Source organism: Amphimedon queenslandica, unplaced genomic scaffold, assembly GCF_000090795.2.
Source record: "Amphimedon queenslandica unplaced genomic scaffold, v1.1 AMPQUscaffold_13512, whole genome shotgun sequence".
Taxonomy (NCBI): Eukaryota; Metazoa; Porifera; class Demospongiae; order Haplosclerida; family Niphatidae; genus Amphimedon; species Amphimedon queenslandica.
Window position 1 is genome coordinate 403,958 of NW_003546252.1, and position 24,361 is coordinate 428,318.

General features: G+C 35.0%; 5 protein-coding genes and 1 long non-coding RNA gene across 8 annotated transcripts; 3 read left to right on the top strand and 3 right to left on the bottom strand.

Annotated features, from left to right (window-relative positions):
• The first annotated feature begins 27 nt into the window (after positions 1–27).
• Positions 28–1,282, top strand: LOC100640190 (inositol phosphorylceramide synthase catalytic subunit aur1-like). Its single transcript, XM_003383320.3, has 3 exons — positions 28–114; positions 165–242; positions 318–1,282. The coding sequence occupies exons 1-3, from the start codon at positions 79–81 to the stop codon at positions 1,209–1,211; spliced, it is 1,008 nt and encodes a 335-aa protein (XP_003383368.1). The 5' UTR covers positions 28–78; the 3' UTR covers positions 1,212–1,282.
• LOC105316370 (protein FAM47E-like) lies at positions 1,229–5,854 on the bottom strand. Its single transcript, XM_020004476.1, has 12 exons — positions 5,748–5,854; positions 5,580–5,703; positions 5,279–5,394; positions 5,036–5,171; positions 4,039–4,118; positions 3,143–3,305; positions 2,980–3,048; positions 2,796–2,924; positions 2,513–2,602; positions 1,875–1,943; positions 1,419–1,499; positions 1,229–1,364 (listed from the first exon to the last, which is right to left on the bottom strand). Exons 1-12 carry the CDS (start codon positions 5,792–5,794, stop codon positions 1,326–1,328), a joined length of 1,143 nt encoding a protein of 380 aa, XP_019860035.1. The 5' UTR covers positions 5,795–5,854; the 3' UTR covers positions 1,229–1,325.
• Positions 5,854–6,557, top strand: LOC105316238 (exosome complex component CSL4-like). The gene has a single exon (XM_011411061.2). It carries the CDS (start codon positions 5,880–5,882, stop codon positions 6,471–6,473), a length of 594 nt encoding a protein of 197 aa, XP_011409363.1. The 5' UTR covers positions 5,854–5,879; the 3' UTR covers positions 6,474–6,557.
• On the bottom strand, positions 6,443–8,673 carry LOC100640315 (D-tyrosyl-tRNA(Tyr) deacylase 1-like). The gene is made up of 6 exons (XM_011411054.2): positions 8,591–8,673; positions 8,454–8,544; positions 7,753–7,858; positions 7,567–7,699; positions 7,418–7,512; positions 6,443–6,574 (listed from the first exon to the last, which is right to left on the bottom strand). The coding sequence occupies exons 1-6, from the start codon at positions 8,631–8,633 to the stop codon at positions 6,497–6,499; spliced, it is 546 nt and encodes a 181-aa protein (XP_011409356.1). The 5' UTR covers positions 8,634–8,673; the 3' UTR covers positions 6,443–6,496.
• A 64-nt stretch (positions 8,674–8,737) lies between these two features.
• Positions 8,738–15,619, bottom strand: LOC105316376 (transient receptor potential cation channel subfamily A member 1 homolog). Of its 3 annotated transcripts, XM_020004497.1 has the most exons (20): positions 15,337–15,619; positions 14,925–14,955; positions 14,794–14,868; positions 14,281–14,576; positions 12,490–12,594; positions 12,340–12,438; positions 12,184–12,285; positions 12,039–12,137; positions 11,863–12,002; positions 11,634–11,792; positions 10,995–11,071; positions 10,817–10,922; positions 10,608–10,755; positions 10,377–10,551; positions 10,252–10,332; positions 9,780–10,201; positions 9,539–9,730; positions 9,419–9,487; positions 9,174–9,371; positions 8,738–9,121 (listed from the first exon to the last, which is right to left on the bottom strand). In XM_020004497.1, the coding sequence occupies exons 1-20, from the start codon at positions 15,364–15,366 to the stop codon at positions 8,918–8,920; spliced, it is 2,808 nt and encodes a 935-aa protein (XP_019860056.1). In that variant the 5' UTR covers positions 15,367–15,619; the 3' UTR covers positions 8,738–8,917. The 3 variants fall into 3 exon arrangements, with proteins under 3 accessions (XP_019860056.1, XP_019860059.1, XP_019860065.1); XM_020004500.1 differs by lacking the exon at positions 12,340–12,438; XM_020004506.1 differs by lacking the exons at positions 14,281–14,576; positions 14,794–14,868; positions 14,925–14,955; positions 15,337–15,619 and adding an exon at positions 12,969–13,498.
• A 4,100-nt stretch (positions 15,620–19,719) lies between these two features.
• Positions 19,720–20,492, top strand: LOC109588125 (uncharacterized). Its single transcript, XR_002187969.1, has 4 exons — positions 19,720–19,927; positions 19,977–20,083; positions 20,133–20,204; positions 20,288–20,492. It is a non-coding gene; the product is annotated as an uncharacterized LOC109588125 (long non-coding RNA).
• Positions 20,493–24,361: the final 3,869 nt, after the last annotated feature.

Sequence of the window (24,361 nt, forward strand, 5' to 3'; positions counted from 1 at the left end):
GTCTAGGGAGGGGCACATGACGTAAACACGGTAATGTCAATATGAGATCAATCGGTAGGGTGCCCTCTTGCTCTTGATATGTCTTATATCAATGAGTACAAGTACAAGAAGACTGTAAGTTACTGATTATCAAGTGGTTTATTGACTGACTAATCTCACTGTAGCTCACTGATCACTGCAGTCTATTGGAGTCTAGTTGTAGAGGGATTTTTTCAAGTTATTATGAAATTATAGTTAGAAAGGTGGGTTTTATTATTGAGAATAAAAGTAGGGTTCTAGCAGTATTGTAATTATTTTCCTTTCTTCTGACTTTCCAGGCAATGCTATCAAAAATATGCAGCGATTTTCCAGGTCGAATCAGAGATATTCTATCCACCATAGAATACAAGAAGCTGGTATTCTCTTTCCTTCCCTTTACCTGCTACCTACTCGTATTTCGATTTTATAACGAGATACGATCAATAACTGGTCTAGACAAGGTCTCTCACCCTCATATCGATACACTCGGGCGGATAGAGAAAACTATCTTCTTTGTACAGGTTCACTCTGTCCTCTCCCAATTAGCAAATCCTATTTTTGACTTCCTCGCTTCTGTCCCCTACCTTCTCCATTTCCCACTACCCGCCCTATTTGCCTTTTTCCTAATTTTACACCCGAACCGCCGCGGTGCTGTCTATCCTTTCCTTTGGTGTGCTGGGTGGGTCAATTTTCTTGCGTCCATTGTCCAAGTGACCTTCCCCACTGCTCCTCCATGGTATGCTGACAGTGCAGTCTATGGCAGAAATCATCAGATTGTGTATCTTGGGCCTTGTGAAGCAGGCTTCCACAGGCTTGACAATTTGATGGGTGTTTCTGTTTTTCACGGACTATATTCAAAGTCTCCCGTAACGTTTGGTGCCTTTCCCTCACTACATGTTGCAATACCGATGGTCGTGTTCCTGAATCATCCGTGGGGTGGTTGGAAAGTGGGATTTACACATGTTGTGTGGATAGCACTGGCTGCAATGTATTCGACTCATCATTATTTCATTGATGTGCTGGGAGGAGTGTTCCTTGCATTGCTGGTAAGATTTTTTATGTTCAAATTATGGAGCCCGTTTGAAGAATGCAAACCAATTAAGAGTCCAGATATATCCAGTCAGACTAATAAATTATTGAAATTAACTTACAGACTACCAAGTAGTACCAATTTAATTAATAACATTGTTTGAATTAATATTATTATTTATTATTATATGTCCTTTGGCAAAATAATTATTACAATTCAGTCATTTTGTGATAAAAATTTCAAAACAATGGGAGAGAATGTGCTGGTTATCATGTCATCAGTTCCTTTTATGTGCTGGTACATGTAACCCTTTGAACTATAGTAATAGAATAGTTATGACAAAGGTGTGTCACACATGTACTTAATGTACCTCTGGATGGACTTCTTTATATTTATTTGTGATAAAGTTTCTGAATGCTAATGCCCCATGTGTCTCAGATAAAACTGCATCCTGAAATACAAACATTTTCTATTGACATTATATGTATAATTTACAAAGTGACATACATGTACATGTACATGTAGATGGTCATAGCATGTACTACATGTACATGTAAGTATTAAATTTAGCAATAATGATTAAAGGATTAATTTGCAAATGACTATTGATTTTGACAAGGCATTTTAATCCTCTCTCTCTCTCAGCAACTAAAGTGGATGTACATATGTATATGTACATGCTAGTGTAAGCCATATACATGTACACAGTGTTCCTTTGAGTATAAAAAAATTACAGCAGAGCATAGAGGAAAGCAGATAATTTTTATTCGATACTTGTACATATGTGCCATAAGATTCACATTTCAAAATACATGTATATACTTACAAGTGATTCATTCTTCATTCTGGTTTCCATCTCTTCCCTCTTCTTGACAACTTTAGGATCTTCTAATGGCTATAAAGTGATCAGGTATACAATGTTTGGATAGGTATACATGTACTATATTCACTATACATTGTGCATTTAGTTTGGGGCATAACCAAACTAGTACACAAAATAATATACACAGTTCTTTATATCAAGCAACTGTACAGTATGTAGCAGACAATATTGAAGTTTTAATGCTATAAGTAATAATTTTTTTGAAATGCAAAGTTAAAATCAGTAACAATTAGTGTTTTATTATTTCTAGTTAGGAATAGAAACACATGTCAATTAAATGTACATGCACATGTTTATCTTACTCCTACTACAGAAGTTACACGTCTTAGGCTTAGCTGACTGTAACAATATCTGGTAATTTTTTATTGCAGTAGTTTTAGCTATACACTGTACATGTACTTAAACAATATAGTAGCTTCATTAGTCATTATTGTTAAACACAGGAAATTAATTTTAGTTTCGCATTGCTTTTAGTTTTACATGTACACTAGGTATTGTAAATAAACAACACTAGACTGAAAATATACATTCATTACATGTACATGTACATGTACGTTGTTAATATAATTATTGTCACATACTTCACTCCATGGACGTAGTTTCCACAGTGAAGGACTCAGGTACCATGCTCCATACTTATAACGAACACTTTTTGATAGAGGGGAGGATTCCTACATACATGTACATGTAAATACAATTATCCAATGTTTCTGAGTTTCACTACTAAATACATGAATGTGAGAATGTCCATACATAATAGAATAAAGTATACATGTACATTGTACTACGTGTACATGTATGTGTGTATGTGTGTTATGCACATACATGTACAATCATTAATATAATAATAATACTTCAACTGACTATTAATTTTAGCCTTTCAACGGCTGATAGTGCTCTGTATGATGAACCAGTGTGACCTCGAGAGTCTGTTCTAAGCTCGTGAGGAATATTCTTTAACTCAATAACATGTATAGGAGCTGTTAGGACAGGCTGAAAATAAACAATAAGACAATAACAGTTAGATGTATCATGTATAATGATTTACTTTAGCTTCGTAGTCACTGGCAAATAGTCTTTTGATGGTTGCTTCATCAATATACTCCTTTTCATCACCCTACATTCAAAATAAGTCCATAATTGTAAATATAATGTACATGTACATGAAAAGGTACATATAAATATACTGTATGTATGCATTATTGTATTACCAAATTCTTTGACCATTCTATTAGTTCATGAGTGACACTATTAACTTGTGCTTCTTGGGTTGGAGAAACAGCACGTTTCCTAGCTAATTCTAGCTCTTCCTCTGCCTTTTCTTCTTTGCTCTTCAATAAAGGCCATCTGTATATCTTGTCCTGAGGTAGGGAACTACATGTACAATATAAAGCAATAAACAACATGTATATACTGTGTATTTTTTAATGTCTACGAGAGAATTTTTGTTATTTTTAATATATTTTCTAATACACATGCAATGTACAGTTATAGTGCTTGTTCAAATGTTGTGTACATGTAGGATTAGAATGTTAATATTTTTGATGTAGCAGATGCCCAAAGCTAGATTTTCTTATTTTACATGTACATGTACATGTACATGTCGATGCTGTAAGAGCTTAGAACTTAGTGCATGCATGTTCTTGGATACTTTGGTAATTTTACTGCATTTCTTTCTTGACTTTTAGCAATGCCAAAGCCAACATTATTTTTGTCTGCCAACTGGTTCACTTTTGTCAAATCCAAAAGGTGAAGCAAACAGTCATATCTTATCATTTATAATGATGCAAAGCATCCAACAAGCATATAATGCAACACATTTTACTGTTTTCATAAAATCAGTATCATTATCATGTAGTGAAATTTTTTGGCATGGACAAATTAATTTTTAGAAAAGCGAGCCAATCAACATGTACATGTACATGTACCAAATTAATTTAGTCAATTTTTTTTAAAATTTCACTGGCAATAAATCAAATGGTATTGTTAAAAGCTGATACACCTTAAAACGTGTATATCCTTATGTGACACTTAAAACATGTAGATATACATGTATATGTACATGTTGTATACATGTATAATATATGACTCAATCATATACACTAACTTTTGCTGTTGAGAGTCACCGTCTGAATCATTATCAATCTTATCATCTGATGAGAGCGAGACAGTATCAGTATCAGTCACCTACCGGTATAATACAGTAAATACATCACATTAATCATTGAAGTTATGTGCATTTAATTGCTTTTATTGATTATGGCACCAAGTATTATACTAGAGTATCAAGGTTACCACAAAGAATGCGAAGTGAGCTAAAAGTAATGCTACATCTGACAAGCACTACAATAGTACATGTACATGTATATGTACATAGATTTAGATTAATTTTTAAAATTATTTATTAAAAAATCTATTTAGATCAAAATCAGTTCAAATTGATACACAAGATAAGAATATGTAACAGAAAAATTATACACATGTACATGTAAATAAAGGATTTTTTTCTTGTTATTTTTGGTGCATGTTCTTTTGTTGTGGTCGTGCAGCATGGTTGAACTGATTGCAATCACAATTAATCATCACTACATATACTTTAAACTTATGCACATTTGAAGGTACATTGTACATGTATATACTGTATAGCGGGAAATTTTGGAGGGGCTAAAATTTGGCGAATTGCTAAACTTTGGTGATTGGCTGATTTTTTATTTGGCGAATTTGTGGTCACATGCCATTGAGCATGCGTATAACGGCTCAAAATGGCAGATTTGTATTTTGGCGAATGGTTATTAAAACGCCAAATTCGTCAAATTTAATCCCCTCCAAAATTTCCAGCTATACGGTATTGATTCACAAACAGCACAAAGTATAAAGTACATGCATATGTCTATACATGTGTATTTTGTACATACATACATGTACATGTATATGTACTCAATTTTGAGCTTTCAAGTAAATGGTCAAAGACAGTGGGTCTATTAAGTGTACATACAATCAAATTTAATCCCATGCAGAAAATAAAAATTTCTGCATACAGGTAGCATAATACACATACATGTACTTAAAGTAAAAAAGTTTGCATCAATGGTAATATGACTTACTCTGACAAATGGATCAATTGGTAATGGAAAAACATCATCTTCATCACTTGACATTCTTTGCCTGTTATACTCTTCAATCAAATCTTTTTCAATGTTTTCTATTCTGTCCCGTCTTGCTTTCTGCCCAGGATTTGTCCTGTACACATGGTACATAATAAGTATGCGTATACACATTCACTTGAATAAATCACAAAGCTCATGTATAATTTTGATGAAGAAAAAGTAAATGCATGCTATACTTGCTTGCTATATTGGGAAGGATCTTTAACTAATCTGACAGCATCAGGATCATAGGGTGTTTTGATACAGGTGAGTGATGAAACATCTGGGTCAATCAATGGAAGTTTCAGTGGTGGTTTCTATTAGAATAAACACACAAAAATTTATATCTACAGCAGAATTCAGTATGATATTATGTTAAGAAACATAATGGTCAATCTACATTGCATGCTACTCATGTTTTGGTTGCTAAACTATAATGGAAATTAATTTGACATGTCACACGTACACAACTGAGTACAATAAACCTTAAATTTCCCTGTACCTTCTTTTGGAACTTAGCATCGTTACTGCAGCTTGAAGATAAGAAACGCCATCTGTGAGAAGTGAGAGTGTTTAGCTGCCTTTGTTGGTTAGCTAAATATTTCCACTGAAGTCGCTCTTTATACCTATACATCAGGTTGGTTAGTTTTTAGTATGGTTGTTCAGTTACCAAGGGTAATGTCGTGGTGTGCCTTCCTCCACTGTACGAGTCGCCATCAAACCTTAAGTTTGTTGCCATGACAACATTCTGCTCAGCTGTAAATTTCCGTAAACATCCGTATTTTTGATCACGTGGACAAACATGGCTGTGACTAGTAAAGACACGCCATTGACTTCAACTCCTTTTGTACTTCCTGGTGATAAACTGCCTCCGAATAGTGACTCCGCTAACAACAGAACAGGTGTCTATGTACGGGATGGTGGAACATACTCGAGCATCTGTGGAAAAGTGACTGATAGCAAGAGTACTGTCAAGCCATTGGTCCCTCCATTCATGTGTCCAGAGAAAGGAAACATAGTATTATGTCGTGTACTTTCTGTTAGTCAGATATCTGCTAAAGTTGAAATAATTTCTGTTGGCTCTCAAGTCCTTAAGGAACCACTGATGGGTATTATTAGAAGAGAGGAAGTCAGAGCATCTGAGAAGGACAAAGTATCTCTTTTTCAAAGTTTCAGACCTTGCGACATTGTGCAAGCTCGAGTTCTGGGTTTAGGAGAAGGACAAGCTTACGTACTGACAACAGCAGAGAGTGAATTAGGAGTGATCTTAGCTAGGAAATTGTGTCATGGTGGTCGCATGATTCCTGTTAGCTGGTGTGAGTACCAGTGCTCTGTGACTGGTAAACGTGAAAAACGCAAAGTTGCTAAAGTTATCAATAACATTTCTTCCAATTAATTTAATTTATGTCATTTTAATTTCTAACTGTCATCTGTTTGTTTGTGTTCTTCATTTGCCTTGTCTTTCTCTTGCGACGCACTTGAACCTTGTGGTTTTCTCTGTGGTGTAAAATGTTCATGTAAATACATACATGTAGTATTTTGAATCTTGTGTATAACTGCTGGATTCAAATTATCATCATACACATTTCCAAAGGTTGTTTTGATTGATGAATGTTTCCAGCAGGATTTTGGCATAGTACTCATGCAATTTCTTGTCAGTATATAATTGCTCAAAAGTTGGGGCCAATGACCCTGTTAATTTAGCACAGGATATTTTGACAAAAATTACTAGGAAAGAATTTATTTTTTCCTATTATACATGTTAGTTGTCTAGAAAATTTGAGCTGATCGTGATCAAAATTGGATTAATTTTTTTGAAGTTGCTCCAAAATTGGTCCAATGACCAAAGCCTTTGGTCAAAAATGGCAAGGAGAGAATTATCCATTTTTATAATTTTTTCAGATGCATATACATGTCCTTATGTCGTGTATTAACTTTGAGCTGATTCAGATCAAATTTGGACTTTACAATTATTATGAAAATGCTCAAAAATTGGGCTGAACACCCTTTGGTCGAATTTTGTCAAAATAACTAGAAGAGAAAATTGTATTTTTTTGAATTTTTAAAGATGCTCCAATAACATGTACTGCATTGTAGTGCTTGTCAGCTCATGAAGCTTGCTGTTTAGCTTACATGTACATTGTATAGCTTTGTGGGAAATCCTGTACTTCCACATTTTATAGTACATGCATGTGGATTGTGGATAAAATGATAAAATTTTTACGGACTAATAGTTGAAAATACTAGAGAAAAAAAGATTTTAACAAAAATTTTCTTGACGAAAATTTGACACTGTATACGATGCTATTCCTCTTGCTGCATAAAGTAAATTTTTCTTACTTCTTTTGGTGGTGGAAATGAAGGTGATTCTATGTCAAGAGTAACAGGTCCATCATTTTCAATTCGTACATTCATGTAAGCACCAAATTCACCACCTATAAGATAAAAGCCATTTTTAGTATTGCAAACAATTAAGTCTATGTAATGACCTTTAATTAAATCTGGATTATAATTAGATCCAAGTAATGCAAGAAATTCCCGATACATTTCAGAGGAATGTTCTGCTTTCATGGCATTATGGAAATCTGGCTTATTCCCTTTTAGCACATGACACAATGTAAACTAAAAACAAAAAAATTATCTTTCATAAATTAATATTTATTAAGTTGCATTACCTGGCTCACACACAAAATTTCTAGTCCCAGATCAACAACACTTTTCTCCCATTGCTTATTAGTACCAGGGTCTTGAAATATTCTTAAGTTTAGAAGCTTACGAACCCTATCAATCAGAAAAAAAATTGATTTTGTACTGTAATTGTAAATTGCTAAACGGACAAATCGAACTGCTATTTGGAACTCTTTTTTTAATTACTCAACCAGCAGCACCCAGCACCTTTCCAAAATTAAGAGTGGTGGAATTACTAGACCTAGCACCCGCACCCAGGCCATAGGCGGCGGAACATAATTTATTTTGGGGGGCTGAACACCAATAATTTCATTAAAATGGGTGTGGTCTTATGCAAAAACGGCTACTATTTTTTGTTGTTGGGTTTAGACTGGTTTTTTGTCTTTTTCTCTGAATAAAATGAAGAAATGATGACTGCAGGTCTAGTTTTACTGATAAAAGTTAGTTTTATTCAAGGTTGCAGAGAATTCTTGGGGGGCTCTACCCCTTCTGTTTCAAGATTGGGAGGGGGCTTTAGCCCCTCAGCTCCCCTGTTCCGCCGCCAATGACCCAGGCCATATAAAAATTGCAATGGGAGTGGTCATTGTGTATTCTTTTGTTTAGCACTTTAGCTTGTCCCTCATCTCGTCAGTTCCCAACACAACAAAAACTGAGACAGCTCTTTCACTATTGTAAATTTATTGCATACGTCCATTCTAGCTCTTGAGATGTATCTTTACGTGATATTCCCAGTAAAACACAAACTCCTTTCCCAATAGAACTTATAACCTTCCCATCAACTACATGTATAAAATATAAATCATAAGAGGTGAAAAGCTCACTCACCAGTGACGCTCGCTGATGTTACTCTTTGAACCAATATCTTCATCTCGATAGTTTGCAAGCGAGCTGCCAGTAATGCCACACCTTCAATCCATTAATTTAACTTATAATTATAATAGATCACGTGTAGTCACGTGGGTATTTCCATGATTTTCACTAATAGCATAAATGCATATTTATGATAAATGTTAGCAAAAAAGGACGCACAAAACAAGCTACCTATAAAGTGAGTGAAAAGGGACACACAAAAATAAAATAAAGAAGAGGTTCAATCAACATTATGAATCTAGTATAATGTCACACAATAAAATTTAAATTTTATTCAAATCTTTATTCTTTATCACTCTTCTTTCTTCTAGTTTGCTCCTGTAATCCTCTTACTTCTCCTTCCCCTGCTAATCCTCCTCCTCTTTCTCCTTGCATTTCTTTTCTCATACATTCAGCAATAGCTAACAACTGATCCATTGCACTGCGTAGGTCCTTCATTTCCTCAGATAATGGTTTGCTCTTATTCTTCACTTCATCTACATTTTCCTGAATTGAAATAATACAATACATGCAGGTTTATTGGCTGTTTATCACTTACCTCAGTGTCAGTTGAAAAATATTCTTCAATCTTACTAATAGCACTTGCTATGCCTTTCTTTTTCTTGTTTGGATTTACTTTATGTTTTTGTTCAACTGTGACTAGACTCTTTATCCACGACTTCACATTTTTCAATTTTTCTGGAAGTTTTCTTGCAATACTTCTTAGAAAATCTTCAGTAGGTAGTGTAAAATCAACCTGTAAGCAGTTATAACATTGTATAATAATCAGTTCTTAGTTCTTACCCTCAGAGTGCGTCTGTATGCATCAGCTGATTTTCGTATTTCTTCAGTGTCACCAACAGCTAAACTGGTCTATATAAAATGAGTTGGTCAAAGAGCGGAATTAATATTCTATAAACATACCAATAAATTAAGGAATAGAATTGGCATTAATACCACAAACACAATTATTAATGAAAATGTAACCACAGGATACTGTACATCAGGGTCAATCCTTTGATTATTCTGTCGCAATATTGAATCCATTTCATATTCTCCCATTGTCATTGTTATTGTTTTAATAATTGTCCTCCATGGAGTGATAAATGGAGTACGCTATAAAAAGAGAAGAGAGGTGATACTTTTGGATTTTAGTAAATCTTACAATTCCTTCTGTTCTATCTTGAGGATCATAAAACATCATATAAAAAGGAATTGCAAAGGCTGAGATTAATAGTAAGGCAAGGATGACAACCTTGATAAAGTTGTTAAAAATCTTAATAAACATGACCACATATATTCCAACTACTGGTAGCTTCCTTATAGATACTATGAGTGCAATCCAACTGAGGAATACAGCAATCACTCCAACCTGCCACTGCCATGGACGAGTACAATAGCACTGGTCACTACGTACTGATGCAAATATTATTGTAGAAATAAACAGTGAGACTTCAATGAAGTTAACAAAACTGGTAAAATACTCTAAGCTGAGCTGAATGACCTGAGCTAATTCCCGTAGTAACATGACTATAGGATAAACAATCATAAATGCACGAACAATAGAGACATATGTAAAGCGTCCCTCTAAACACAAATGATAGTCACATGATGATCACATGAATATAATCACTTACCTGAGCAACCAATAACTGAGTAAGCGTAATTTCCAGATCCTTCAATAACTGTTTCAGTATCATTTCCAAATACCTCCAAACCTATTATGAATAGTACAATTAATAAACTACTTACAATAGCTTACATATGTTTGAATTTGGAGGATGGACAGTGAGAGCATATGATGTCAGTAAAATGACAAATAAAAAATAAAATATCAAATTAGTGTAATAGACTATTCGTCCATATTTATTCCATTTTTGATCAAGAAGTGTAGCAGCCAATGGATGCTTTAATAAATCTGCACTTGGTGAATTAGCCTATGAATAATAATAATATTGCTCTAACTAATTATTATTAATTAATAATGACTCACAAGAATAGTAAGACAATGATTTTGACTAGAGTGTTTTGCTTTTGGAGGCCATTTTTTATCTGATCTCTTAGCATCAGACTGATCATCATTATCCTCATTCACGTTTTGCATAGTTGAGTCACTAGACCGATCTCCTTCTAGTGTCTGTCTGTCATTACATATACCAGGTAGTACAAATAACAGAATCATTTATTTAGTATTATTCTTACAGATCAAAATCCTCAATAAATTCATAATTATAAGTAATCTCATAACCTTCATCATATGGTGATTTTTTTGTCTCACAGCAGCGATCAAAAACAACTTTAGCTACATCTAAACAGGAATAAAATTAATGATGAACTGTGTAATATAGAACATATTACTCATATCATAATGTATATTAACCTGGCATCTTCTTTATTATCCTTCTCATTGGTGTTGTGAAATGTTTTACGGGTTTAACTTTATTTCCATAATCATGACTGTCATTAGAGACATCACTGTAATTCACTAGAAGCAGGCTTGGGGCGAAGTACTTTAAAAAGTATTTAAGTACATTACAAGTACCTGTTAGATTTTTAAAATGAGTACGAGTACAAATCCCTCATTTTTACAATTGTATTCAGTATGAGTACGAGTACTCTATTGCAGTGCTTAAGTACTACTTAAGCACTTGACCACACCCAAATAATTAATAAGTTAATTTTTAAATTAATAAATTAAATCAGATGGTTATTACATCTTATGAACTTTTCAAATCCAAACTGACCAGTGTCATAGTATGGGACCCACAGGAGGTAAATATATGTGGTTTACACTAGCTAGTATTTATTATATCAACACATTAGCATTGCATCTAAAAATGTACTTCAAAGTACTTGTAAGCACTAAAAACATACTAGTATTTAAGTACAGTACGAGTATTTGTAATTTTTGTTCAAAAGTACTTGAGTAAATACCGAGTACTTTCAAACTTGTGCTTAAGCATGCTTAAGTACAAGTACCAAAGTACTCGCCCCAAGCCTGACTAGAAGTTTAATTTACTTTTGCTTTTGCTTCCTTATGCAACAACAACATATGATTAATATGATTAAATGTAATGTCCTCCTAAGTATTCCAACATCATTAATTCTATTCACAACTTTATAACTACGTAATGCATTCTCCCACTTATCACTTTTGACTATAGCCATTGCAGCATCTCTAGATTAGAAATAACTTATACTAAACATACTGTATGACAAAAACATAATCAATGAATCATAATACTAACTTCTGTCCATGGATTACAGCAACATCTAGAACATTGCTATTGCTTTTATTACATATAGTAACATCAGTATCTTTTTGCTCTAATAGTAGTTTCACTATTTCTGTATGTCCTTTATAACAGGCAATACTAAGTGGTGTATACTACACGTATATAATTGTCAATACTATTTCTCTTACTCCCTTATTATTAGTGACATTGGAATTAGCTCCATGCTCCAGTAGTAGTTCAACTATTTCCATATGTCCTGGTTTACAGGCATTACTAAGTGGTGTATTCTACATAATTATAATAGACTAGTAATGTCAATACTATTTCTCTTACTCCATTATCATCAGTGACATCATTGAAATCAGCTTTATGCTTCAGTAGTAGTTTAACTACTTCCGTATGCCCTTGTACACAGGCAATACCAAGTGGTGTACGCTACATCATGTAGTAATAATAACAACAATACTATGTCAATGCTATTTCTCTTACTGCTTTATTATTAGTGATATTGACATTAGCTCCATGCTCCAGTAGTAGTTTAACTATTTCTGTATGTCCTTCTATACAGGCACTAGCAAGTGGTGTACACTACATAGCAATAATAATACTATGTCATTGTGTCAATGCTATTTCTCTTACTCCCTGTCCCTTATTATTAGTGACATTAAAATCAGCTCCATGCTCCAGTAGTAGTTTAACTATTTCTGTATGTCCTTTAAAACAGGCAATATTAAGTGGTGTATCCTAAATAATAATAATAATAATAATAAGTAAAGGTTATACAACGAGGTGGAGGTATCTATGGCATTTATCATACCGAGGGCCGCAGGCCCGAGGTATGATAAGGCCATAGATACTGACACAGAGTTGTATAACCAACTTCTACCATGTACTAAAATAAACAGTTTACTTAGCAACAGTTAGCAAATTATTTATTCAATCTCCCGGGGAATTTACTTATTCAACCTCCCGGGCTACTTATTCAACCTTCCGGGAAATCAGAGGTAAGTTAGTTATTTATGAACCTACAACCAAGCAATCTGATTGGTCAATTACAACTAGGCATGGTAGAAGCATTTCTTGTAGCTAGGATACACAAAAAGTATAAAAATCCTTACCATTAGCAACCAATTCATTTTAAGTCACGCACTAGAATGGAAAAGCAACTAGGTAGACATGCTCGTCTGTTCTCAAAAGATGCGACTAACACAGCCGCCATTGATAGCTCTGGAAACGCCTATCTCATCATTTTATGACTGCCCCGCCTACTTCATTAGTGCTATACCATCTTGTTTCGCAACGGACAAGGATTTAAAGATGCACAACAGCACTGTGCGCCATGCACAACTAAAAAAGCAATACAATGGGTAGAAAATATTCTGAATGACTGGTGCAAGGAAAGAATGAAAGATTTGGAGAAGCTCCAACCAGATCACTCTTCTTAATGGAGAAATATATACTGTTTAAAATGTTTGCTGCAGCAACTGGGGAATCGATGGTTACAAACAAACCACTCACTTCGCGGCGTGACTGCTGCTACTAGACTATTTCAAGCTGGTGTTGATGAACGTTTGAAGTTTGAACGTTGAAGACGTTTCCTCAATAATATTATTATTACAAACAAAAACAGCAGTAGCTAGTGATGATATACCTAAAAATATACCTAATATTTTTATTCCTAAAATTTCCCAAACTTTGGCAGAAGTATTTAAATAATTTCCCGGAGGTTTCTAAATATTTTCCCGGGGTATTATAAGTGATTTAGACACCTCATATAATGCAATCTGATTGGTCAATTCAAAACAAGCATGGTAGAATAACTAATTATTATCTATGTTTACTTGTTGTGAACCGATAATTTTTGTGACTTCTGGCTTGCTTTCGCAAGCTGTGTGTGTGTGTTCATAATAATAATAATAATAGCAGGGGCGTAGCTGGGAAGGAAATGATGGGGGCCCAGAGATAAATGGCGTGCGAAGTGCGCTGAAAATTTGGCCACACCCCTTTTTAGCGCTCATATAGTGCACTAAAATAGCATTTTGCATATTTTAAAGCATCAAAATCTTACATTTTCAACAATGAAATGAATGTTTTGTTTCTGCCTACTTTTCATTTCTTGTACATTTACTGCTGTTACAAGGTGGTTAATTTATATTACTAGGCGGTAGGTAATAAAACAAACAATGAATATTATTATCTACAACAATTGATGGGGGGGGCCCAGGCCCCTATAGGCCCCCCTCAGATACGCCCCTGAATAATAGGTCTTTGGTTTTTGTTTGTGCTTGGTTTTGCTCTTGTTTCATAATAATAATAATAATAATGATGATGATGATGATAATAATAATAATGATAATAATAATAATAATAATAATAATAATAATAATAATAATAATAATAATAATAATAATAATGATAATTGCCTCTTACTTTAAGAGTATCAGTGCAATTGATATACCCTTTAACTTTAGACTGAACATCAGGATCATTAGGTATTTTAACTTCTTCAATTTCATTCAAATCAGACACGAGGCAACCAGCACACTTCAGAATAAGAAACTGGACAATTCTTTTGTCATCCCCTTCACAAGCATAATGAAGTGGTGTACGTCCGTCATTATCAGTAGCAAAAATTGAAGTATCATTGCTATGTATCAATAATTTATGAACCTCTTCATAGCTACTATCCTTACAAGCTTTGTGAAGTGTTAAGCAACCATTTTCATCTATAGAATCAAAAGAACATGTTAATTTAGGGTTTAATTTGTGGGTTTAATTTTTAATTACTATTACTATATTCCCTCCTGCACAGTAACTTAACTGATTTGATCAGTGAATTACAAACAGTATGCATGAATGCAGACCATGTAATACTACATGTATATTTCTCATAAAAACTTGACACATCATTCATAATGAAAACAAAATTATCATAAAATTTACCTATATCAGGAAAGTCTTGGGTAGAAGAAATATTTAAAACCAAGCAATCAAAAGAAGTAGTAGCACCAACCTCAGCTATATACATAAATATGATATCAATAAATACACAAAGTATCCTGTTTTCAACTGACCAGCAATGACTTCAGAGCCACCACTCGGAAGCTATTATGGAAAAGAGAGATAGAGATAAATAGAAGAGCAAAAGAAGAGTGAGGGAAAGGAGCATATGATAATGTCAAGGGCATATATCCAAAGGGTGTGTAGCGTAATCTCCTTTTGCATATGCATTCAAGAAAGTCTAATTGGGGAGTCTTTACTGGCGACATATTTCTATTGCACTGTACATGTACATACACTGCATAATGGGAGGCAGAACTTGTTGCTATAATGGTTGCTTTGATCTTGCATGCAACATGTTACCAGAAAAAGAACCACAGCTTAATGACTTTTTGGCAAAATTTTGCTTATATACAAGATTTTATATAGCAACACGTTGACTATTAGTATATAAGCTAAAGCTTAAGCATTAACGATGCAACTCACTTCAATCTGAAGAGTAACATCATCAGCCATCCTCTTAGCTCATAAACTCCCCCAGTGATGCTTCAGATATATACTGGCTTATATATAGACTCACTAGGATGACCGCACCAACACAATTCCCATCAATTATAATTGTCATGTCACAAATATTTCCAACACTTCAGTGAACATATATGTATGAGGCACAAACCATAAATGGTGTTAAACAAAGAATTTAATGCTAGAGTAAATTAAGATATGATAGTTGGAGTAAAATTAATGGACTATTCACACGATGGCATGACAATGTCAAAACAAGGTGTAAATGGTATTATGTAAGGAATCTAAATTTAAGAAGATAGACTGATTACATGTACAAGTACATAACAACATTTGAGGAGAACATCTCAGCTATACTTGTATCAATATAAACAATGTAAACTTTCTGATGTGTAGCTACTAATGTTACTTCATTGCATTCTTTCTCACTAACACTGCATTACAATGCAGTATCATTTAAATGGCCATACTTATTAAAACACACAATTATTAGCCATAAAAGGCATTGAAGGTGCAATGAATCAAGTGAATGATGAGTGGCTAGAATAGACAGGTTAGTACATGTATAGCTATGTCCCATTCATAAGCACCTAACTTCTTCATTACAATAAGTCAATAACTCAGGCACAGCCTAGCTACGTGTAGCTGTATGTTGCAATGGACCAATCAGATTACCGTAATTTGCCTTTTTTTCGTTGTGGAAAAATTTTCGTATGGTCCTAAAATGACGAAAATATTTCAATCGAAAATTTTTGAGCAACCAAAATTTGTGACCTAATTCATCAAAGAAAGACTAAGGTAAGGCCTGATAAGTAGGTATCTTCTTGCAGCTCTAACTTTGCTCTATCCACTGGTGCTTGCTCTACTTCAATCAGTTGCTTCACTACTGAGTTATAAAATAAAACGGTCCACCATGTGATAAAAGTAGCCATTTAATGTTTCCGTTTATTATCCGTAAATTGGTCATTGTTGCATCTCCAGTACTATCCGTATACTAGTAATGTCGGGGAACAGCCAGGTCACTGAAGAATCTCTTATCTCAAAGAATTATAAACACTACTATAGCGGCCTTGTTACCAGCAGGTAAAGGACAAGGTATATGCAAGAGAAGCTAAATTTTCAGACTGTAAAAATTTTCGTACACTATGAGAAGACGAAAATATTTCCACTTGAATTTTTCTGAAACGAAAAATTTTTGTACGAAAAAAAGGCAAATTACGGTATTTTACTCACAATCAGCAGCTCATTAGTTTAGTTATTCAAACTCATTCAATTGCTGAGCATACCTTAGTATCTGTCTTCTTACTGTCATGGTTGCTGACATGTAGTCCAGACAGACATCAGCAGTCAGCACTCAGTGCAGTTTCATCCTATTACATCATAGTACACTCCATAAAACACCGTGTCACACCAGTCTCAATTATAATGTCAGGATTAACTGATAGCAATAGTCCCAGTCCAGTGAACACTAGTAATAACACTAAAATAATACCCAATAAAACCTAGAGCATAACTAGCTTGATGTATTCATAAGAACAACCTATACACTATCCTACAACAGGAGAGAGAGAAAGAAGAGGAACAACCAATGGACTATAGTGTACACCTACCAGCTGTTAATACTAAAATTTGACAATTTTAAAATGGTCATAACTTGAAAATTGAAGTCGGAATCAGCTCAAACTTTCTACACAGCATAAGTACATCAATATGTATCAGAAAATGTAAGAAAAATTGGGGGTGATTTTGCAGCCATTTTTTGGAAAATTTTGCCATTTTCTTAAAATGGCTGTAATTTGAAAAATTGAAGTTGGAGTCAGCTCAAACTTTCTACACAGCATAAGTACACCAATACATATCAGAAAATGTAATAAAAATTGGAGATGATTCTGGAGCAATTTTTCAGATAAAACCATGGCCTACAATGCAGGGATTTTTTATAGAAATTGGGATAATTGAACTAACCTTGGAGCATTGACATGAAGCTTCTTTCTATAGTAGCCTTAAACATTACAAATAATGTTATAACAGAGAATATTGACCATGCGATTATCATCCTCCAGAAACTCAACCAAACGCACGTCAAATAGAATCAAATTATCCACAAGTAGATCTAATGGCCTAAGAGAGAAAGGAGGAGGAGAGAAATGACAAATATCAATGTTATATACTATAGAAGGCCACATTCTCAGTCATGCTGATGAGACAGTATAAGCAATAGTTATGGAGGAACTAGCTCACTTGTATAAAATGTGCATTTATACGCACTATTACAATTAAGTCCTTTATACCTTATTATAACCAACACATATACATGTACATGTATGTGTGTCTACCTGGTAGGATTTCCTATGCTTTATTCTCCACAAGAAGAGTACTTGTGCTACCCTAATAGACGCAAACAATATTAATATCATTTCAGCATGCATGAGGTCATGATCTGTACTTCTTTCTATGTTTTAATCCTTAGACTTATCTTTACTACAATTTTTGGTCATTATAACCATGTACATTTTTGTATCTGGTAATTAATGGGCTAGTTAGGAAATTTTTGTGTCTGAATTAATTGTGTGAGATTTAAGTTTTATGTAATATCATACATTATTGATTGTGCATAATTATTATGCATGATCTGAGTAATTAATGTATTAAATTTAATTTATTCATAATACAACCACTGAACTACATGTACATCAAGCCTGTGTCTCTCCTCAGGACTGAATTTAGACCAGTCTATCTTGTCCCAATCAAAAGATGTTGACTATTCAGGTTTTCAGGCAGCTGCTACTTACTGCAATAGTGGAACGGGTTCATACCACAGGCATCTTTAATATTTGGATCAAAAGAAACGTGATTTACTAAAATCTTTCCAACACTTACTAAATAAAAGTGTAGCCTCATCTGTAGTCTTATCATCACTACTTTTGAGTGTTAGTGTCAAGAGAAAGCTTTATGTATCTTTCCACTTGACTTACAGAGTTCAAGTTTGGCGTCCGACCAGTATCTCCAACTTTTGTGTAATGGAAAGAGTCCAGAGAAGAGCTATTAAATACATATTATCTGATTATACCTCTGATTACAAATCTTGCCTGATCCCTCTTAATCTCCTTCCTGGCTATGTTCTCTGAATATCTGGATATTTCCTTTGCTCTTCACAGCCTTCATGATAGCTCTAATCCTAACTACACTGGCTCATTCAATATTCTTAGTTATAACTCCTTTAGTCGAGCAAGCTCAAGAACTGGCTATCATCACAAGTTGCATCACAGGCTCACTCCATCCTCTCAAACTTAATTCTGGCTCCTACTTCCATAGGCTCCCTAGACTTTGGAATGGGCTGCCATCATTTGATTTAGTCTAAGTCTATCTCCCACTACAAACTGTATGAAGGTGAAAAAGTTTCTATGGAATCATTTTCTCAGCTCTTTTAATGTAGACCACCCATGCATGTACCTATCACTTATCATGTCCATGTAATAAATGTTCCCACAATATTATGTTCTGTTTTAATTGACAATAACAAAGAATATGTAGTGGTGTATTACCATTAGTGTCAGAAACATTCAACTTGATTATTTTATCTTTACACAATAATTATCAAACATTCTGGGATTCAATTTTGCCAGAATATGAAAAGGCGTCCAATGCCCCTTATTAGCAATATTAGTCTTGCAATTTGGAAAACTACCTACTGAGCGTATAGGGTGTATATGATCAGCAGAAATATGAAATACTGACTCATTAATGGACATGCATGTACCTACTGAATCAAAAGTAATTATTCTACTTCACTCAATCATGCATGATCTTTTTTCTTCCTTATAATTTGTAGTAAGACTAGCTGGGGCATTACAAGTATGAGAGTACAGAATTAAATTATTTTTATTACATGTTAACAATACAGAGGTTATGCAAATAGCAATTTTGCTATAATGATATAAATATAATTTTGTTCCCATTTTAATTCAGTTCTTTATAATCTAATGATGGAGTCTATTGTTGCTATTTGCTAAGAATACATCAGTGAGAGAATTTAAGAAACAAAATTATGGAAGAAGCAAGAGTACAAAGAATTGACTGTGTCCTTAAATTAGACAAGTAAGTACATCATGTGGCTATCATGTGACTATCATTTGACTTATTGTGTAAAAAGAGATCACACAAGAAGAATTGGAGGTCACCTGCTTGTAGAGTGTATCTTGATCATCAGTTGATTGAGAGATATTCATATATATGTTGGTAGTGAAATGTAGACTATATGGAAATATTGAAAGGTCAGTATTTTTAATACTGAGGGTATTATTCTCATACTCTAATAGAAACTGAAAAGATGAAGCTCATCCCAACACAGATGCAGGTGTATGTTAGAAGATGGTGTCCATCAGAATTTTCAGTTGATCCAACAGAAGAAGTTATTCTAGACACACCTATAACTATAAGTCCCTTAGATCTTAAAAAAAGGTGAATGTATAATAAAATAATGCTATGTGACTCTTTCCTTTAGCTTTCAGAGTTAAGCGGAGTTCCTGTTGATGCCATTTCTGTTGCAACAGTTCAGCCATTGACATTTCACTATCAGCCAGTTATTTTTCCTTTTAAAGTATTTGAGATCATTTCCAGTTGAGATATCACGTCTTGATATTGAGAATGAGATGGAATGGAATTAAGCATCACTGTATGATGCTGATGGAGATGTCATTTATTACAAGTACACTATAATAAATATGCTCTCATAATAATTATACTGTTATTTTTAGAGACAATAGAGAACAATTGAAGGAGATGACAACTGAAGAAAGAGCAGGATTTAAAATGACAGAAAGCAAAAGGTCTGTTGCATAAAACCAATACTACAGTAACCAATAAGTTGTCTTGCATTCCGCATATGGCTTATGTGTATGTTCATTTTTAGGATTTATAGTGTTGCTGTATATGGTATTGGGTCATTGTATGATGTTCCAGGAGACAAAGAGGATGAAGATTGAGTACATTTAGTGGCAAAGTGTGTATATGTGGCTTGTAAGCTTTCTCCCCTCTTCAGCTATTGGTGATATTATTTTAGATCCAATTGTGGTTGCATTATCTTTTTGAGCTTTGGCAGTTTTATTATCATCATCATCATCATCATTATTATTTTTGTTGTTTTTTTACATTTGATCAAATAAAAATGACTCGATGTCTATATCATTTTAGCAAAAGATGAACAACATTCTCAAAAGACTGTAACTCCTAAAATTAATAGAAATTTGCCCAAACTTTCTGCATAGTATAAGTACATCAATATGTAAAAGAAATGTAACAAAAATTGGGGATAATTTTTGAGCCATTTTTTTTTAATCATGGGCAATGTACAGAGATTTTTTCAAAAACTGCATGGCCCATTTTTAAACATTGTCATAACTCAAAAAATCTAAGTTGGAATCTGCTCAAACCATCTGTATGTCTTAAGTACATCAATATGTACGTATTACAAAAAATGTATTTAAAAATTAGGAGTGGTTTTTGAGCCATTTTTTGGATAGAAAACATGGGCTTTTGAACATAATTTTGAAGAAACGTCATGACCCATGATGGGCCATGATGTTTTGAAATACTAACTAATTAATCCTATCCCGGCAGTCTCAAGGTGTAGCCTAATTGAGACTGAATATGAGAGAGGAGGGAGTCCCCTTGTGAAAAATTCCAGCAAGATCTTGTTAAGTTTCTTTAAAATTCTTTACAAGATTCTTGCTAATATTTCACAAGATTTTACCTGATTTTGAAACAAGGATCATGTAAGATAGCGTTAGATCTTGCTATCAAAATGTAAGCAAGATCTTACAAGATCTTTCTCAAGATCTTACCAAATTTTTAGAAGATCACAGCAAGATCTTACCTGATTTTGAAAAAAAGAACATGAAAGATATCATGAGATCTTTCTTTATCAAGATTTTAAAATATTAGCTGAGTTCTTGCGTGAAGTTTAAGCTTATGAAAAATGGATGTAACAGTAAGATCTGAGCAAGATCTTACATTGCATTAATGAATTACTTAATGATGTGAAGGTTAATGTGCACTTCATTAACTTTTTGACTTAATTATGTTGAAATTTTACTTTCTTAATTGACAACCCACGATAGCCTTTACAATTGTAAAGGCTACTGTGGGTTGTCTACCACTTCTTGTGACATCATGCAATTTGTAAGATCTTTCAAGATCTTTTATGACTTAATGAGTGATCTTAAGTGTCGTGTGATTATGGATGATTCTTCAAGATCATAAACTTATTAGATTTTGTAAGATCGTATTAGATTTCAATTTAACAAGATCATCTTAGCTCTTAAAAGGTGTGATACTACAAGATTTAAGTGAGGCATGATCTTACATTTTCTGAAATATTCCTTATTGTTAAGATCTTTCAAATTCTTACAAGAATTATAGTTATGATAGATCTCACAAGATCTGACAAAACTATTCAAATCTTATCAAATCTTAAATAAGAATTTGTAAGAATTTCTGTGTTAAGATTTTACAAGATTACTATCTTATGTTTTCTTGTATAATTATGTGAAATCATGAAAAACCTTATAAGATCTTGCTGGGATTTTTTACAAGGGTCACCCCAGGTATGCTGACAGTCATTGCGGAAGTCGGGAAGAGAATAAGATGAATCCAAACTCGAGTCTAAACTACATACACAGCCAAGAATTTTACTTTGAATCATGACTGATATCAATAGGATCAGCCTTGATACATTCCTGTATCATGGATTTTGGGTAGCCTGCAAAGCAATGAGTCTAGTATAATACAATCATGCATAACCATCCATGACACAACCATGCTGGAGTACAGCCCTGGTTTAGCCAGATCTGGCTGAACAGGCATGATTCAACATTGATGCCAGTCAGGGCGGTATCAAAATAGACATCAGGCTTGAATCATACTGGAGCTGATCACTGATGAGTCCATGGTGGGCTGGCTTAGTCGGTGTCCTGGCAAAGATGAAGCAGACCATCTTCATGTCAGGGGTTGAGACACCAATCTAAAAGTGAGAGGCTCATTTTCATCAGTTATACTAATAAACTCCTTAGCAAAATCGAAGTTATCAGTAATTTACTTATGTAATAAGTAATAAGAAGCAATGAATTGAGGCAGCTGCTATAACACTAATAAGCTAGCTAAATTAATAACATCCTCTAATAACATGAGTAATTAAAAGTGAGGGCAGTGCCCCTCCTGCGCCTAGAAAATCTGCATGCAGGATGCAGCAAAAGTGGGGGGCTCTGCCCCTTCATCAAAACTGGAGGCTCAGTCCCCCTTGCCCCCCAGATTCTCAACCACTGCATGTTGGAGAAGAAGCTGAGAGCTGCCCAAGAAGAGAAGGAGCAGTTGAAACTTCTGGCGGAGAGTGGTGCTGGAAGTGAATCAGCGGGAGAAATGGAAGCTCTGGAAAAAAGATCTGACGTCGCGGAAGAAGAGCGATGGAAAGTGGATTGTCGTGTCTGAGATCTATGGTCTGAGCTACCGTCGGGGGGAATTGCCTAAGCACAACGGCTGCAGGCCGTTGAACTAGAGAAACAGAAGTGGGAGGCCAGGGAAGCTCAATGGCTTGAAGAGAAGAGCGAGCTGGAGGCGAAGGAACCATAGATATGTCTACGCTGGACTGAGGTACCGATGAACCATAGATACTACTAGTATCTATGCATGGATGAACGGACACAGTGGAGACGTCGATCTCTGGAGACAGGGACATATGCAGGGACCGAGGGAGCGGCAGAAGGATCTGTTTTCCCCATTCATGATGCTCAACAGTTACCAGTGCTGCCGCACTTTAAAGGAGCGACGGAGGATGCTGAAGAAGACTCGTCTGAGGAATGGGTTGACCGCCTCGAGGAAATGGGAGTCTGTTGTAGATGTGACGACCATAAAAAGTTAACACAGGTCCCGCTAGATTCTTCTACAAGTACAAGTCTTACAGTGAGTCTGAGAAGAGGAGCTATGATGCTCTTAAACCAGCTCTTGCTAAACCTTTTCGACTGACAGCAGTATGTTTCATCGGGGGAGACAAGGTTTGAACGAGTCAGTTGATGAGTATGCTTAGGAGTTGAGGAAGTTATTCTATGAAGCATATCCCCCAACCTATCATGTGACTCCAGAAGCAGAATTATTAGGGAAGAGTGTTAGCTATCTCTAATCAATTTGCTGTAGAAGGGAATTTCGAGGAGTTGGTGTTTAAAGCTCGCTTGAAGAGGCAAAATGGAAGGAGATGGCCCACGCCCAATCGATGATTGGTTGTTTCTTATGTGGCTCCAGGTTCACCCCCGTTATTATTACAGAGGTACCCCTCGATTATATCTTAGGGGCCGTCCCACCCAATTATGATTCTCATCAAATCGGAATCCTTGGGCTGTGTTCAATGGCTTGAATTCCACTGCGGTGGGATTTCTTTAACAAATCGTTGTTTTCATATTTGCCCTCGTCACACACTGAAGCGTTACTCATATTCACATCATCACTACTGATTCCGGCTCTCGATCGCCTTAATTATCAATACAGTCCGTTCGACTACCTTGGTTGATTTCTCTCCTCTTCAGAGTTTCGGGGTGAAACACAACCCACAAATGCAGGTTGTGTCTCGTTGGGTTTAACCACCTATATTTTTGGTGTCCGATAGTCATTCAGGTGAACTTCTACGTAATCTTTCAAGGATAGCTGGTTCCAAGCCTACTTACCCATTGTCTCTCCTTCTTCTTCCTTACATACTCAACCCATACTTCGTGCCCTTTACTTCTGATCTGGGCTGTTCCCCTCTCAACAGTCGATCTTCGCACCAACTGTCTGATTGAGACAAATCTTGGGACGGAAGAGAAACCAAGGGGAAAAGAAGCCTCCATGTAAGGAAGCCTAGTGATGACTCTGAAGAGAAATAAAGGGGGCTACAAGTGCCATCGATGTGGCAGTACACAACACTTTATTCGTGACTGTCCAACAAAAGAAGCCAGAGGTG

Coding starts and splice junctions, on each gene's coding strand:
- LOC105316376 (XM_020004497.1), bottom strand. CDS start 15,366: ATGGCTGATGATGTTACTCTTCAGATTGAA. Junction 12,595..14,280: donor ATTGCACTGATACTCTTAAA/GTAAGAGGCAAT, acceptor ATTATTATTTAG/GATACACCACTTAATATTGC. Junction 10,333..10,376: donor TCCTCCAAATTCAAACATAT/GTAAGCTATTGT, acceptor TATTCATAATAG/GTTTGGAGGTATTTGGAAAT.
- LOC100640190 (XM_003383320.3), top strand. CDS start 79: ATGTCTTATATCAATGAGTACAAGTACAAGAAGACT. Junction 115..164: donor AGTACAAGTACAAGAAGACT/GTAAGTTACTGA, acceptor ATCTCACTGTAG/CTCACTGATCACTGCAGTCT. Junction 243..317: donor ATGAAATTATAGTTAGAAAG/GTGGGTTTTATT, acceptor CTGACTTTCCAG/GCAATGCTATCAAAAATATG.
- LOC105316238 (XM_011411061.2), top strand. CDS start 5,880: ATGGCTGTGACTAGTAAAGACACGCCATTGACTTCAACTCCTTTTGTA.
- LOC105316370 (XM_020004476.1), bottom strand. CDS start 5,794: ATGGCGACTCGTACAGTGGAGGAAGGCACACCACGACATTACCCTTG. Junction 3,049..3,142: donor TAGAATGGTCAAAGAATTTG/GTAATACAATAA, acceptor TTTTGAATGTAG/GGTGATGAAAAGGAGTATAT. Junction 2,603..2,795: donor TTGAAAGGCTAAAATTAATA/GTCAGTTGAAGT, acceptor ACATGTATGTAG/GAATCCTCCCCTCTATCAAA.
- LOC100640315 (XM_011411054.2), bottom strand. CDS start 8,633: ATGAAGATATTGGTTCAAAGAGTAACATCAGCGAGCGTCACTG. Junction 8,545..8,590: donor AACATCAGCGAGCGTCACTG/GTGAGTGAGCTT, acceptor TTATACATGTAG/TTGATGGGAAGGTTATAAGT. Junction 7,859..8,453: donor TCTCAAGAGCTAGAATGGAC/GTATGCAATAAA, acceptor TCTGATTGATAG/GGTTCGTAAGCTTCTAAACT.